Source organism: Balaenoptera physalus (genome assembly GCF_965194825.1).
Source record: "Balaenoptera physalus genome assembly, chromosome: 11".
NCBI lineage: Eukaryota > Metazoa > Chordata > Mammalia > Artiodactyla > Balaenopteridae > Balaenoptera > Balaenoptera physalus.
The window spans coordinates 58,942,948-58,958,697 of NC_138896.1; the positions used below are offsets into that span (position 1 = coordinate 58,942,948).

A 15,750-nucleotide genomic window follows, 5' to 3' on the forward strand; every position below is an offset into this window, starting at 1 on the left:
TGGTTGAGAATCTGCCTGCCAATGCAGGGGACACGGGCTCGAACCCTGGTCTGGGAAGATCCCACATGCCGCGGAGCAACTGGGCCCGTGAGCCACAACTACTGAGCCTGCGCGTCTGGAGCCTGTGCTCCGCAACAAGAGAGGCCGCGATAGTGAGAGGCCCGCGCATCGCCATGAAGAGCGGCCCCCGCTTGCTGCAACTGGGGAAAGCCCTCGCACAGAAACGAGGGCCCAACACAGCCAAAAAGAAATAATAAACAAATAATAAATTAATTAAAAAAAAAAAGTGGACTGATGAAATAAATTACGGTTTCTATGGTATGTGTATTGCATATGAATGTACATACACACACATGATGAAATATTATGTACATCCTGAGAGTAATGACTTATTCTTGCCACTGTGGTAAGATCTCTGAGACAGAATAAAGAGAAGGTCAAGGGGTGTTTTTTAAAACACACCTGGGGACTTCCTGGCGGTCCAGTGGTTGACTCCGCACTTTCACTGCAGGGGGCGCGGGTTCCATCCCTGGTCGGGGAACTAAGATCCCGCATGCTGCGAGGTGCGGCCAAAAAATTTAAAAAACAAACAAAAAAAACGAAACCTCAAAAAAACACACCTATGTCAGCTCCTGCGGATAGTCCCGCGCGAGTTCAGTGTACAGTGTGCTGACAGCGTCTCATCTCAAGCTCACCCGTCAAGTCTTTGTGTCTTCCCACCCACACGCCATGGGCACCTGCTCACCTAGGAACCCAGGTGTCGCGGGGAGTCCACGCACCTCGGAGCAGCCCTCAACCAGTGGGAGTGGATAACTGCACCCTCCTCTTTTAGGCAGGCAATTCGGGAGATGTTGCGTCTGCTCTCCAGGAGACCTTGGCAGAATCACGGTCCTGTTGCCCAGAGTGAGAATCTGTCCCTCTTGGACCGCTTCCCAGATCACCTGCACTCCAGGCCTGGTTTCATGTTTTACTTCTAAAGGAACCCAAATTAAGACACTTGGTACCAGAACTGTCCTAAACAGCAGATCCTCAGGATGTGAGTCAATACCTGGATTTCTCATTTCCTGTGCGTCAAACAGCAGTAAGAACCCACACTGGTGCTAAGTGGGTGGCGACGGCCCATGGTATGCAAACACACACGATAAGGCCCTCACCTGTGCAGGACTGGGAGGGGGCATGGGCGGGGGGAGGGGGGAGTTGGCATCTGCATTAGCTCTACCCGTGGAATGGGGCTGAGGGGTGGGTGCTGGTAATTATAAGGATTGTGAGGTTGGCTGGTTTTTACTAACAGATTGGAAGCTTTGAAGAAAGAGACTGGTTGACAGGCTCAAATCAGCCATCCACTCAGGGCATTCTGTGAATGCCAGAGGCTTCCATGGCAATGTTTAAAGAGACCTACATCTCCTGCCAGAAAGATAAGGCCAGGACTTAATCGGGGAGGGGGAGGGGGGACACTGGGAGGGGATCTTGAGGGGGCAGAACACAAGGCAGATAGAGGGGAGTGTATGGACATGGTGTGTTCTCCCATGTGTGAGCTATCATCTTGGTAAAGGTGCCCAACCCAGTCCCTGTGCTGTTGGAACCCAGTTGCTTGGAACTTGGACATGATATTGACTTACAGGAAATGAGGTGGAGGTGCCCGGACTGCCATGGAATCCTGAGGAAGGTATGAGATGGCTCCAAGAAGTGAGGAAGTAAAAATGGTGACCAGACACCCCAACATCTGACTACACTCCCCAGGACTGGCCAGAGAACACACCCTTCAGTAAGGAACACAGCAGTGAGGAGGGTCCTGGTGTCCTCCAGAAGTCCCCTGAGGGCTGTGCTCTGTGGGCAGGGGATGACAGAAGATGCTCCCTCGTGTCTTCGAGGGTGATGAGATCCTGGCATAACCAAAGAGGTACCACTTAACTGCCAGACGCAGATGGACATAATCACCACCACAACCAGCTAGGCCAGAGTGGCAGCTGGGGCGTGTTGACAGAGGTGACCTCAGGCAAGGGCTCAGAAACCACAGCATTCCTAGAGGGTGAGATGGTTGGCCAACCAGTGAGGGTGCTGCTTGATGTGTCTCGCAAGAAAAAAATCAATCACTCGTGAGCAAAAGGCTGAGGTCAGCCCCTGCAGTGGAAAATCATGACTCCTTCATCTGGTTCCCAGCTCTGAGGCGGTTCTACAACAAACAACCAACTGATGGAAGGAAGGATTGGATGGATCCCCTTGAGGAAGGGCCCTGTGATGCCACCCTAAGTACACACAGTAAATATTCCTTCCCCAACGGGACTTAGGACACCTGTGTCCTAAGGAAAGCGCACCCCCAGACCTCGTGAGGACTGTTGGATGCAGTCTGGGCTGGTATGTATACCAGGGCTCCTGAATGCCACCATCCCCACCTTGTTGCCACGGGAAAGGGCCCACGTCCTTCTCACTAGTCAGAGGACCTACCCTATGGCGATGTCCCTGTTTCTGAGTGCAAACTGGGATGGTTTTACTTAACAGCCCCCAGAAGCCTCCCCATGAGTAACAGCCACTGTGGAGGGAAGGGCCAAACAGATGTCCTGGAGCTGCCCACTGCCCACCTCCACCCAAGATACATCTGAACAAGCCCACAGTTCCTCCTGGAATTGCAGATACTGGTGCCTCCACCACAAAGACTCAGTGGACATCCTCATCACATCCCCATTCAGATCACCGGTGAGCCCCTGCCAAAAACAGATCGTGCTGGATGATGGTGGACCACTTGTTTAACCAAGTGGTAGCCCCAGTGGCAGCTGTGGGACAGTCAACACAGCCTCTGGCATTTGGTCTGTGGCTAATCTTTTCAAAACTATCAATAAAAAGGGTCAAAAGCAGTTGGTTTGTAAGTGGTCAGGACAGCAGGACACATTCTTTGTCCTGCTCCAGGGACCTGGTAACTGCCCCGCTCTCTCCCATGAGACACCTCGACTGTCAGGACACTCCCTGAGCTGTCACACTGGTCTGATATACAAACAACAGCATGTTACTTGGACCTGGGGAGCGGTGACAAGTCTCTGAAACGGAAGTTTAGAAAAGCAGCAGAGGGGATGATAACAGAAGATGCAGAAGCAGCATCACCTACGAGACAGCCTCTAACTGGTGACTGTGATGGCCAAGGTAAACAGGGAAAATCCACTTCATGGCTCCAAAGTGACCCCTTTCAAGGTTGAAGGACCTGAGAGGACCCAGCCTAAAAGAGCCAGCTTCCTTAATCTCTGAGCTGTGGCACCACTCATGGAAGTAGGGCCATCGAGAAATGTGGGGGGAGGAGAAAAGAGGGAAAGCTGCCTTCAGAGTTTATTCCCCCAAATACATATAATGGAAAATTTGTCCTGTGTGCAAATTCCACCCCCTTTTTTCTGGCTGCACTGGGTCTTCGTTGCTGCACGCGGGCTTTCTCCAGTTGTGGCGAGCGGGGGCTACTCTTCATTGCAGCGTGCGGGCTTCTCATTGCGGTGGCTTCTCTTGTGGGATCTTCCCCAACCAGGGATGGAACCCATGTCCTCTGCATTGGCAGGCGGATTCTTAACTACTGGACACCTACTCCCCCAACCCCTTTTTAATTAATTCGCATTGGAACCAAATACTGAAGAGCCACAGTTTTATTTCACATGGGCTCGGGTGTGTTAGCATCAATATGTACAGTGCATGAGGTCACAGAACTTACAGAATAAAAAGCAATTCCAAACAAGTCAAAGCCCACAGCTTTCCAAGCCGTGCCCCCACCCCCAACCAATGTATTGTACATAATGCATATAACACTGGAGAAAAAAGACCACAGTACAAATGAAATAACCCCAGACCAAATACATATCAGGTAACTAATGCTGTCCAATACAACATTTTTAAAGTTAATGATACTGTTTAGATTATTTCAGTGGTGAATAAGCCTTTCTTTAAAAAAAATTCAATGTAACATTGGTATTTACATCACCAGGTAATGTGAACATGCCTCAAGTTGCCTAATCCTCAGGACTAAAAATAATTATATTTGCATTATTTGTGCACATTCCTCAACCTGAATAAAGAAATAAAAGGAGCTCAGTGCTATCACAGGTTATGTGTCATGCCGATTACGTGAAGATGCTAACGTCTGCAAGTCTCTCATAATAACTCAGGTAAGCACCTATTCCATGGACCTCCATCCCCAGCACCCTACATACCTTCTCAACTCACCCCAGAGGCCCAAGAGCCTGGAGAATTCCTGACATGAGCTGCTCAGCTCCAGGGTGACAGAGACCCAACCATCCCAGGCTGCTAGCACCCTAGTGTTGAGGGAAAAGGGATTAAGAGAAGGGGAGAAGACAGGGGTGGAGGGGTGTTTACACACATGGGCTTCCCAGATCCCTCAGTTCACAGAACAAAGAGAAAGAGAAGGAATATTGCAGACAGCTATAAAACACACATTGATAATGCCAGAGCTAGAGGCTTTCAAACATCAAATGTCATGGAAGCACCATTACATCAGACAGGCTGTAGAAGAAAAACCACCACAGGGAATGAATGGTGATAATCAATATGGATCTGGAGGAATTTGTGAATGATCTGCTATGGCTTATAGATTTATTAATTTTATTTACTTATGCCTGTCTTGTTCCAAGAAGATTTTTGTTCAGCATTCCAAAAGACTGTGGATAAAGAGTACAACTTTCAATGGAAGAGGAAGGGGAAATGGCAGAATGGAGGAGAAATGAGCACAGTTGAGGATCAGTTCCCTATCCTCCAGGACTCACAGACATTTACAGATTTAATTCTGCTCCCTCATCTCAGAGAAAAGGTAAGTACACAGTTTTAAAAAAATAAATTTAAAAATATAAAATAATTCTTAAAAGTGAAAAACAGACCTAACTGTCCATAGAGGAAAGAATCATTTCAAGTGAATTTGAAATAGTATTTTGACTATATTTAGGCTAAGGATAAAAATACATCTTGAACTGCATTAAAACAAATAAACCTGCAGCTGGTAGATTTCATCCTATTAATAATATTTCATTACTATTTTGAATCTATAAAATACATAACAGGATAACTAAGTAATTACATCGGGTTGTTAGGAACCAAAAATTTCAGTATAAAATAGAAACAAACATAAAATCAAAGAAAGTTAAGTAAAAGCCCTGCAATCAGGAAATCTCTACCGTCCACTCAATTTTGCTATGAACCTAAAACTGCTCCAAAAAATAATGTAACTTAAAATTTTTTCTCTTTCTAAAAAAATATTTATTTCCCTGCAATAGCCACAGAAACAGCTAAGAAATGACACTAGCCAGTAGCACTTAGCTCCTCTAGCACTTAAATTATGGTGTCTAAATATTTCCCACAAAAAGGAACCAGGGCTCCTTAAGAAATTACTTAATCCAAGTCTGGGGTAGAATATATACAAAATAAGCCTAAAACAATCAACAACTATTAGGGCCACACAAAATGACGTAGAAGCCAATTTGAAGGAGTTCCAACTGGCTCAAAATGGGATATTTTGAGCATTAAAAGATTTATCATTTCGTTAGATTGAAACACGTCAGATATGCAAAAATAGCCAAATTCATAATACTCCTTCCCACCTAAAAGAAAAGCTTATTGGTCATCCCTGAAGTTTGCTGGGGTATCAACTCATTATTCTGAAAACTGATGAATAAAGAGGAAGAATCCAGCATCCATCTTGCCTTTGCTACAGACTTTTTCAGAATAACCAAACAATTGATGAAGAGAATTCTTTGTAGAAGAACCACAGCTAGTAAATGCAGAAGAAATGAGATTAAAAATCATCGTTTTGGGGGCTGAAGGCAGAATTACACTTCTTTTTCTTTTTTCGCCGCACCGTGTGGCTTGTGGGATCTTAGTTCCCCAAGCAGGGATTGAACCCAGGCCCTCGGCAGCAAGAGTGCAGAGTCTTAACCACTGGACCGCCAGTGAATTCCCAGGATTATACTTCTAAGTGCCACAAAAACGCCTTCAAAATTCAGAACTGAGGTAAAAGAAGTTTCCATTGTCTCTTGAATAGATAAAAGCCAACTAATTACTCCTAGAAAGTCTATTTAGTACTCTGGCCTACTAAATTCTGTATTAAATGTATCAAACTTTAAAAAAAATCACCATTTTACAATCCCTGCTGGACTAATGACTTTAGGCAACAATTATCAATGACTGCTGAAACATTAGATGAAAAGATGATGTGGAACTTTCTAGTGGAGGAGCCAAGCTGACAACACCTGGTCAATCTCAGCATCACTGAAAGCAATGAAGTCTTCCTACCAAAAAAGGAGAAAAGTTGAACATGAATCTCTCTAGCTTCTAGCTCTAACTTTAATAGATGTCCACCTCTACCAGTTTACAGAAAATATGAAGGATAGTACATGTCAAACACCACTACAAATCCAAAATGTAGGAAATACCAAGATATAATATCCAGATAACTTGAACAAATAAATGGCACAAAATAAGAAGAGAGGGTATCTTATAGACTTAGAGAGACTTAAGAAATATATCACATGCAATATATGGACCTTGTTTTTAGATCCTGATTCAAACAAAAGAACTGTGAAGTGACACAATTCCTCAAGAAATCAAAGAAAAAAACTAAACCTAAAGCTAGCAGAAGGGAGGAAATAATGAAAATTAGAGCAGGGATTAAGTGAAATAGAGAATAGAAAAAAAATCAATGAGAGTAAGAGTTCATTTTTTGAAAAGGTCAACAAAACTGATAAATCTTTAGCTAGATTAACTAAGAAAAAAAGAGAGAAGACTCAAAATCAGAAATGAAAGAGAAGATATTACAACTGATGGCACACACACAAAAAAAGGATTATGAGACTACTATGAACAATTGTATACCTATAAATTGCGAAACCTAAAGAAACAGATAAATGTCTAGAAACATACAACCTACCAAGACTGAATCATGAAGAAATAGAAAATTTCAACAGACCAATAACTAGTAAGAAGATTGAATCAGTAATTGAAAATCTCAAAGAAAAACAAAGGACCAGATGGCTTTAGCTAGAGAATTCTACCAAACATTTAAAGAAGAACTAACATCAATCCTCCTGAAACTCTTCCAAAAAATTAAAGAGGAGGGAACACTTCTAAGCTCATCCTATGAGAACAACAGAACCCTAACACCAACGCCAGACAGGACATAACAAAAAAAGAAAACTGCAAGCCAATATCAATATTCCTGATTAATACTGATGCAGAAATTCTCAACAAATATCAGCAAACTAAATTCAACAACTTTTTTTTTTTTTTTTTTTTTGGCCACGCTGCATGGCTTGTGGGATTTTAGTTCCTTGACAAGGGATGGAACCCGCGCCCTTGGCAGTAAAAGCACTGAGTCCTAACCACTAGACCACCAGGGAATTCCCTCAACAACTCTTTAAGAGGATTATACATCATGACCAAGTGAGATTCGGAGTGCAAGAATGATTCAATGTATGAAAATCAATCAATGGAATGCACATTAACAGAATGAAGGACAAAAACATGATCATTTCAATTGAGGCAGAAATTTATTTGGTAAGATTCCACAACTTTTTATGATAAAACACTTAACAAACTATGAATAGAAGAAAATTACCTCAACACAATGAAGGCCATATATGAAAACCAACAGTTAACATCATACTCAATGTGAAAGACTGCAAGCTTTTCTTCCATGATCAGGAACAAGGCAAGGATGCTCGCTCTCACCGCTTCTATTCAACATACTATTGGAAGTCCTAGCCAGAGCAACAAGCAAGAAAAAGAAACAAAAAACATTCAATTTGAAAGGAAGAAGTAAAATTATCTCACAGATGACATGATCTTATATGTAGAACACCCTAAAGATATCACACGCGCACACACACACACACACACACACACACACACATGCAAAATTGTTAGAACTAATAAATGAATTCAACAAAGTTGCAGGATACAAAATCAACATACAAAAATCAGTTGCATTTCTATACACTGACAATGAACAATCCAAGAAGGGAATTAAGCAATTCCAATTATAATAGCATCAAAAAGAATAAAATACTTGGGAATAAACCTAACCAAGGAGGTGAAAGACTCATACACTGAAAACTACAAAACACTGCTGAGATTTAAAAAGACACAAATAAATGGAAAGACATCCCATGTTAATGGATCGAAATACTCAGTATTGTTAAGATGTCCATATTACCCAATGTGATCTACAGAGTCAATGTAATCTCTATCAAAACCCCAACAGCATTCTTTACAGAAATAGAAAAATTCATCCTAAAATTCATCCAGAATTTCAAGGAACCCTCAGTAGCTAAAACAATTTTGGCAAAGAAGAACAAAGTTGGGAGACTCACACTTCCTGATTTCAAAACTACTGTAATAAAAACAATGAGTTACTGATATAAAGACAGACAAATACACCAATGGAATAGAATAGAGGGGCCTGAAAATAAACTGTCACGCAAATGCTCACATGGTCATCAATAAGGGTGCCAAGACCACTCAATGGGGAAAGGACAGTCTCTTAAACAAAAAGTGTTGGGAAAACTGGATATCCACATGCAGAAGAATGAAGTTGGATCCTTACTTTACACCATATACAAAAATAACTCAAAATGGATCAAAGACCAAAACATAAAACCCAAAATTTAAAACTCCTTGAAGAAAACATAGGGGGAAAGCTTTATGATATTGGGCTTAGCAGTGACTGTTTGGATATGACACCAAAAGCACAGGCAACAAAAGCAAAAATAGACAAATGGAACATAAAACTTAAAAAACTTTTTCGCATCAAGGGACACAATCAATATAAAAAACTTTTTCGCATCAAGAGATACAATCAATACAGTGAAAAGTCAATCTATGGAATGGGAGATAATAATTGCAAATCATATATCTGATAAGCAGTTAATATCCAGAATAATAAAGACCTACAACTCAACAACAAAAAAAATCAAATAATATGATTTTAAAATGGGCAAAAGACCTGAATAGACATTCTTCCAAAGATGGTATACAAATAGCCAACAAGCATATGAAAAGATGCTCAACATCACTAATCATCAGAGAAATGCAAATCGACACCACAATAAGTTATCATCTCACATGACTATCAAAAACAAACAGGGACTTCCCTGGTGGTGCAGTGGTTAAGAATCTGCCTGCCAACGCAGGGGACACGGGTTTGAGCCCTGGTCCGGGAAGATTCCACATGCCGCGGAGCAACTAAGCCCATGCACCACAACTACTGAGCCTGTGCTCTAGAGCCTGGGAGCCACAACTACTGAGCCCGCGTGCCACAACTACTGAAGCCTGAGTGCCTAGAGCTCGTGCTCCGCAACAAGAGAAGCCCCGCTTGCCACAACTAGAGAAAGCCCGCGCACAGCAACAAAGACCCAATGAAACCAAAAATAAATTAAAAAAAAAAAAAAAAGAATCTGCCTGTCAATACAGGGGACACGGGTTCGATCCCCAGTCCAGGAAGATCCCACATGCCACGGAGCAACTAAGCCCATGCGCCACAACTACTGAGCCTGTACTCTACAGCCCACGAGCCACAACTACTGAGCCGCGCGCCTAGAGCCCGTGCTCCGCAACAAGAGAAGCCACTGCAATGAGAAGCCCGTGCACCGCAACGAAGAGTAGCCACCCCTCGCTGCAACTAGAGAAAGCCCGCACAGAGCAGAGACCCAGTGTAGCCATAAATAAATAAATAAATAAATAAATTTATTAAAACAAACAAAAAAATGGAAGGTAAGATTTGGTAAGGATATAGAGAAACTGGAACACTTGTGTACTGCTGGTGGGATTATAAAGTGGTCCAACTGCTATGGAAAAGAGTATACAGTTTCCTCAAAAAATGAAAAATAGAACTACTATATGATCCAGCAATCCCACTTCTGGGTATATATCCAAAAGAATAGACAGCAGGGTCTCAAAGAGATATTTGCACACCCATGTTCACAGCAGCACTATTCACAATAGGCAAGAGGTGAAAGCAACCCAAATGTCCACTGATGGATGAATGAATAAACAAAATGTGGTATATACATGCAATGGAATATTATTCAGCCTTAAAAAGGAAGGAAGTCTTGTTACATGCTACAATGTGGATGAACACTGAGGACATTATGCTAAGTGAAATAATCCAGCCACAAAAGGCAAATAATATATAATTCCACTTGTATGAAGTACCCAGAGTAGTCAGATTCATAGAAACAGAATGTAAAGTAGTGGTTACCAGGGGCTGGGGGTGGGTAGGGGAGTTGTTGTTTAATGGGTATAGAGTTTTACATTTGCAAGATGAAAAAGCTCTGGAGATCTGTTGTACATCAATGTGAATACACTTAACGCCATTGAACTGTACACTTAAAAATCACTAAGATGGGCTTCCCTGGTGGCGCAGTGGTTGAGAATCTGCCTGCCAATGCAGGGGACACTGGTTCGAGCCCTGGTCTGGGAAGATCCCACATGCCGCAGAGCAACTAGGCCCGCGAGCCACAATTACTGAGCCTGCGCGTCTGGAGCCTGTGCTCCGCAACAAGAGAGGCTGCAATAGTGAGAGGCCTGTGCACCACAATCAAGAGTGGCCCCCGCTTGCCGCAACTAGAGAAAGCCCCCGCACAGAAACGAAGACCCAACACAGCCATAAATAAATAAATAAATAATTTTAAAAAAAATCACTAAGATGATAAATTCCATGCTATGTGTTTTTCTATCACACACACAAAAAAGACAATTGAGATAATCAGGAAAAACTGAAAACTAACTCTTTACACAGTTAACTGCATTTGAATCCTATACTTACCTGTAATCGATACAGCCACCTAATCCTCAGACAGTGGAAAAAATACTTTTATTAAGAGGTAGAAAACCTAACTTCTAGCCCTAAGTCTCCTAACTAGGTATAAGATGATATTAAAGAATTACTGTGAATTTCATCGGCTATAACAGCATTATGGATATGCTTTTTTTAAAAGGATTCATACTGAAGCATTTGAGGGTGAAATTATATTTTCTAAGATTTGCCTTAATATACTCCAGACAAAAAAGAAAGAGTGTAGGGCTGGGGTAGATGAGAAAGAACAGTAGAACAGTCACAAATGTTGAAGCTGGGTGATGGGGATTCTGTTGCTGCTCTCTCTAGTTTGTGAATACTTCCAAATTTTCACAATAAAAAGCTTTTCAAAAGAACAAACAAAATAAGGGGAAAAAAGGATGGTTGGACGGATGGATGTTTGGAATGAATGGCAGTAGGATTAATGTATTGAGGTTTTATAACAATAGTATCACAGTACACAGGCTATTGTTAATTTTTAGAAAGCTTTATGTTTCATTTTACCTTGCATTTAACAGATTTTTAAAAAGAAACTAGAATGAAATTGAAAGCATTTTCAAGCTTCAAGTAAATGTTTCTCACCACCTCCCCCGGCAATAAATAAACAAATCAAAGAAGGTAAATGAGTGAAGAACAGGGAACAGAGGTACCAAGGGGGCCGTGGAGAGCAGCCCACCAGGACCATATCTGGACACAAATGGAGAAATTTGTGCTGGGAAAACTTCCACCACGTCATGAAACACAAACCAAGTGTGAGAAGGTGCTGCTGACTATTCCTTGGGCACAGAAGATGGACCTGTCTTGTTTCTGTTAAGAGAGGAATCAGTCAAGCAAGGACTTCAGAGCAGGGATGACAGGTGCTCAAGACCGAAAAATGCTGGCACTCAGGGAAAGAGAAGAGACAAGAAGGTGCAAGATGAAAAGCAGGACTGATGGAAGCGAATTCCATCCAGCTCAGGGCACTGATGAGAAAGATCCCAAATCAAGAAACCAGTGAAATAATACTTGGTAAAGCAGGAGACACACACGACCTGTTGCACCATAAGGTGGAAGACAAATGGCAGAACTAGTGTAGACTGGGGGTGATCCCAACTGGGGTCAGGGCACGAGAAAGTGAGAAGGTCTGGAAGTGACCTTCCTGAGGTGGGGAGCTTGAGTGATGCCACCGAGAAGGCAGTCAGGAAACTTGAGCTGAGCTGGGCGCTGCCCTTGGCAAAGCACTTCCTCCTCCTATAACCCCACCATCCGCAAAATGTGTTAAAAGAAAGGCTCTCCAGGGTCCTTTCCTTGGTTCTGGATAAGTTTTTCTCCAAACTTATTCCTGGCTGTAAGGATGATTAAACACGAGGGGGTAAATAATAAGGAAACCACTGAAATCTCAACTCAAAGATACATTTTAAACTTGACTGGAAGACCCGCTGTCAATATTTTGGTTGCCTGGAAACAAGAAAGGTGGTCTCCAGGAGCCCCCAGGGTTCCACTATCCAAGAGGACAAGGGGGAAAATGGAGAGACTCGCCCTGGCCAGGCTGAGTGTGCACAGGGAGACAATAACACAGGCAAGAGACAGAGGAAAGCAACCCCAGCAGTTGCTGCTGTGACAAATCACTGGGCCCCAGCGGCAGGCGGCATGGTACCCACTCCTGTTCCCCAGGATTGGCAGCTCCATAAATTATCTGTGCACCTGTGACCAACACAGCCCCTTTGCAGGCCCCACGGGATGTTTAAAATTTAGCAACATCAAGTGCTTCCTTGTGACTGAGCCACAAGCAACTTCTGCGCCATATCTTAATACCCTCCCTGCAAAACAATCTTGAGGTAGATATGATAATTATCCCCATTTCAGGGTGAGGGAAACCAAGGCTCAGTGAGGTCATTTGCCCGATGCTGCCTGACAAGAGAACAGGAGGGTGAGGCCCTCCAGTCAGAGTTCCCTGTTGCAGAAAGATTCTCAGTGAGGCCTTGTCTATCTGGCCTTATTGCTACCCCAGGGTCAAAGGGTATCCTACCTCTGGCACAGAGGCCGGCCAGAGAGGGTGGGGCTGCTCCAGACACGGTAACCCCTGCCTCTTTCTCTGAGGGTCCAGCTCAGGGATGGCCATCTGGTTCTGTGGCCAGAGCGCTAGGACAGCTCTGATGGGGTCAGGCTGGTGGGGGGGAAGGGGGGCAGTGAGCCACCAGCAGGAAGGACAGCCCAGCATCCCAGAGCCAGGGGTCCCAGGGAGGGAAGGCCTTGGGGCCCGCGGGAGCTCAGTGCCCTGCCACTCGCCATGCAAGCCTCAACCTCCCTACCGGTAGAGAGAGAACCTCCGTTTCTGACCCAAACCTGGGGTGGAGGGTGTGCACTCCAGTTTCCTGACTGTCCCTCCAGGCTAACAGCCATCCTACACTGAAATTGGCTGACCCCCTTCCGCGTCTGGCTCACATAGTTACTGTGAACTGAAATCGGCCTCAAGCAGACCACTTCAAAAGGGCATCAGGTTATAGGCCCTTGCTTGTTCTCGTTACAGTGTTACTTGTGTTTGAACACTGTCCTCGCCTGTCAGGGTACAGCTACTTACCATCAGGCAGTGGGAAGAACACTGGTCCTGGGAGGCAGAACACCGGGCTTCCAGCGGGCATCTCCCATAACCCTTGTGCTGCTGTCAGTGCTCTACCTCCCTTTGCCTCGGTTCCCTCATCTCTCAGCTGGGGAAAGTCGCCTGCCCCTAATCACCTCATCCAGGTGTTGTATAAAAGGAGCCAAGTTTGGCAAACACCCTCTGAATTCCTAGGCAGCAGCACTATGACCTTCATTCACCTACCAGTGTTCCCATCCTTCCACCCCACCCCCAACCCCAAAGGCCCAGGAGCACAGCCAATCAGACAGCATCACTCAAGGCCTGGAACACGATGAGCCCTATATTCCAGCCGATTTGGCTGATGCTCTCAGTAAAGGTGACTCTGATAGAACCAAGGGGGGAAAAGAAAACCTTCTTCTCCAGCAGCCAGAGGGGCCTCCATCTCGCCAGTTCTCCCACATTACCTAGCCACACTGCCCCTTCCCCAGAAAGCTCTGGATCAATGCTTTTGAAAACTGCTTAAGTCCTAAAGAGGCTTTTAAAATACCAAGAGTCCCCTCCCTACTCCACTTTCCACAGGCATCCCCTTCAAGCAACCCCCTGATTCAGTTCATCCCCATGAGTTCTGCAGAGGAGGAGGGCTTACTCCACATCATCTGGAAAATAGATGCCTGTTCCTACACATGTGACTTTAGGGGCCTCACAAATGCACAGAAAGAAGCAGATGGCCATCTATAGAGTTAACTCGCCTGGACTTGCCAGGCAGCCCCACCACTGATCACGGTGCAAGCCAGTCTTGTGACAAGCGTGTGCTGGCAGGAGAGACTGGAGGGGATAAAGCAGGCAGCCTGCTCTGCAGAGGGTCGGGGACGGAGGGCAAGGGCAATGAGGAGGCGCACGGGGCAGGGGTGGGTTCAGGGAACCCGCTGCAGGATGAGCTCTGTAATCTCCGCCCTGCTGCCCAGTCGCATGGGTATCCCATAGTAGGCTGTGCCTGGGCTCACATAAACAAATGTAGCCTGGGCCACTTGGTACAGACCAGCAAAGAAGGGGTTCAGGAGATAGGCTGCCACATTCAAGGGGAAGATCTGCCCAGCGTGAGTGTGCCCAGAAAGGATCAAGTTGATATCCGGCCGAGCCTGGAGAGCTCTCTTGGCAGCCAGGGGCTGATGAGCTAGCAAGATGGTGGTGTGGTCCGGGCTGCAGCCCCCCAGAGCCTTCTCGAGATCCATGCCGTGGCCAGAGTAGTGCAGGATGTCTGCTTCGATGTCGTCCACCCCGGCCAAGCAGATCCAGTCATCATCCTCACCCCCGCCAGGCTGGGCCCGGGTGGCAGAAATCTTCACGTTCTGATTGTGAAGGGGCTTGACGTTCAGGGATTCCAGCAGCGCAAACCAGTTGCTGACATCTGATGTGTAGTACTCGTGATTCCCCGTGACGAAGTAGGTGCCGAGGCGTGAACGAAGCTGGCCCAGAGGAGCGACGGCCGTCTGGAGGACAGAGGCTTCGGCATCGCACAGGTCACCCACAATCACTGTGACATCCGGTTCCAGCGTGTTCACCATCTTCACGAACATCTCCATCTTGGTCCTGCCCACCGTGGGGCCCAAGTGGATGTCCGAGAGCAGCGCGATCTTGAGGTTGTCCATGGAGGTGGGCAGCCAATGGATGGGCACCTCCACGGTTTTCACAGCCGGGGGCTGGGCAGCGTTCAGCAGCCCTACCACGCTGAGCACGGCGGTCACCAGCACCGCCAGCGCTGGCCTGAGTGCCAGCTTCCTTGTCTTGTCAAGGCTGCCCACCACCCTGCCGGCGCGCAAGGCCAGGAGCTGGTAGGCCTGCTCCATGCCACTGAGGGTACAGAGGAAGCAGACCATGATGATGTATGCCCCGAGGCAGGAGTAGGCCGCCAGGGAAAAGAGATAGGGCTCCTCGGCCACTAGAAAGAGCATGGTGAAGAAACTGGAATGGGCCAGGGCCAGGAAGGCCACAATGGCCATCTTCCAAAGCTGGAAACAGGCCGACTCTGCAGCAGGGGAGTGGCTGAGGTTGCTGACGGTGCTTCGCCAGATGTAGAGGGAACCGAGGAGCATGAGCGAGTTGGCAAACAGGGCGAGCTGCAGGCGGAACAGCCACCGCCAGGCCCTGAGCTCGAGGCTCTCCGCCAGGTAGGAGCGGGAGATGACCATGGACACGAAGACAGTGCCGGCTGCCAGGGCGGCCTTTGCGCCCAGGGACAGCTGCCTGAAGATCGCCATCACCTCTGCTCCTAAGAGGGTCCCCTGCCAGTTCTGTGCAGGCGGGCTCTGGAAGGTGAGCTCCTTAGATAGGACAGTGGCCAAGGACAGGTTTCCAGGTCAGC

General features: G+C 45.8%; 2 protein-coding genes across 8 annotated transcripts in view; both read right to left on the bottom strand.

Moving 5' to 3' along the window:
* The window catches only part of GLB1 (galactosidase beta 1), a 93,618-nt gene that overhangs the window by 75,549 nt on the left and 2,319 nt on the right, over nucleotides 1–15,750 (bottom strand). The gene's annotated exons all lie outside the window — the stretch shown is intronic.
* On the bottom strand, nucleotides 1,794–15,744 carry TMPPE (transmembrane protein with metallophosphoesterase domain). Its single transcript, XM_082411867.1, has one exon. The coding sequence runs from the start codon at nucleotides 15,644–15,646 to the stop codon at nucleotides 14,303–14,305; it is 1,344 nt and encodes a 447-aa protein (XP_082267993.1). The 5' UTR covers nucleotides 15,647–15,744; the 3' UTR covers nucleotides 1,794–14,302.

Bases quoted from the DNA above. Each gene is read 5' to 3' on its own strand.
- TMPPE (XM_082411867.1), bottom strand. From the start codon at position 15,646: ATGGCGATCTTCAGGCAGCTGTCCCTGGGCGCAAAGGCCGCCCTGGCA.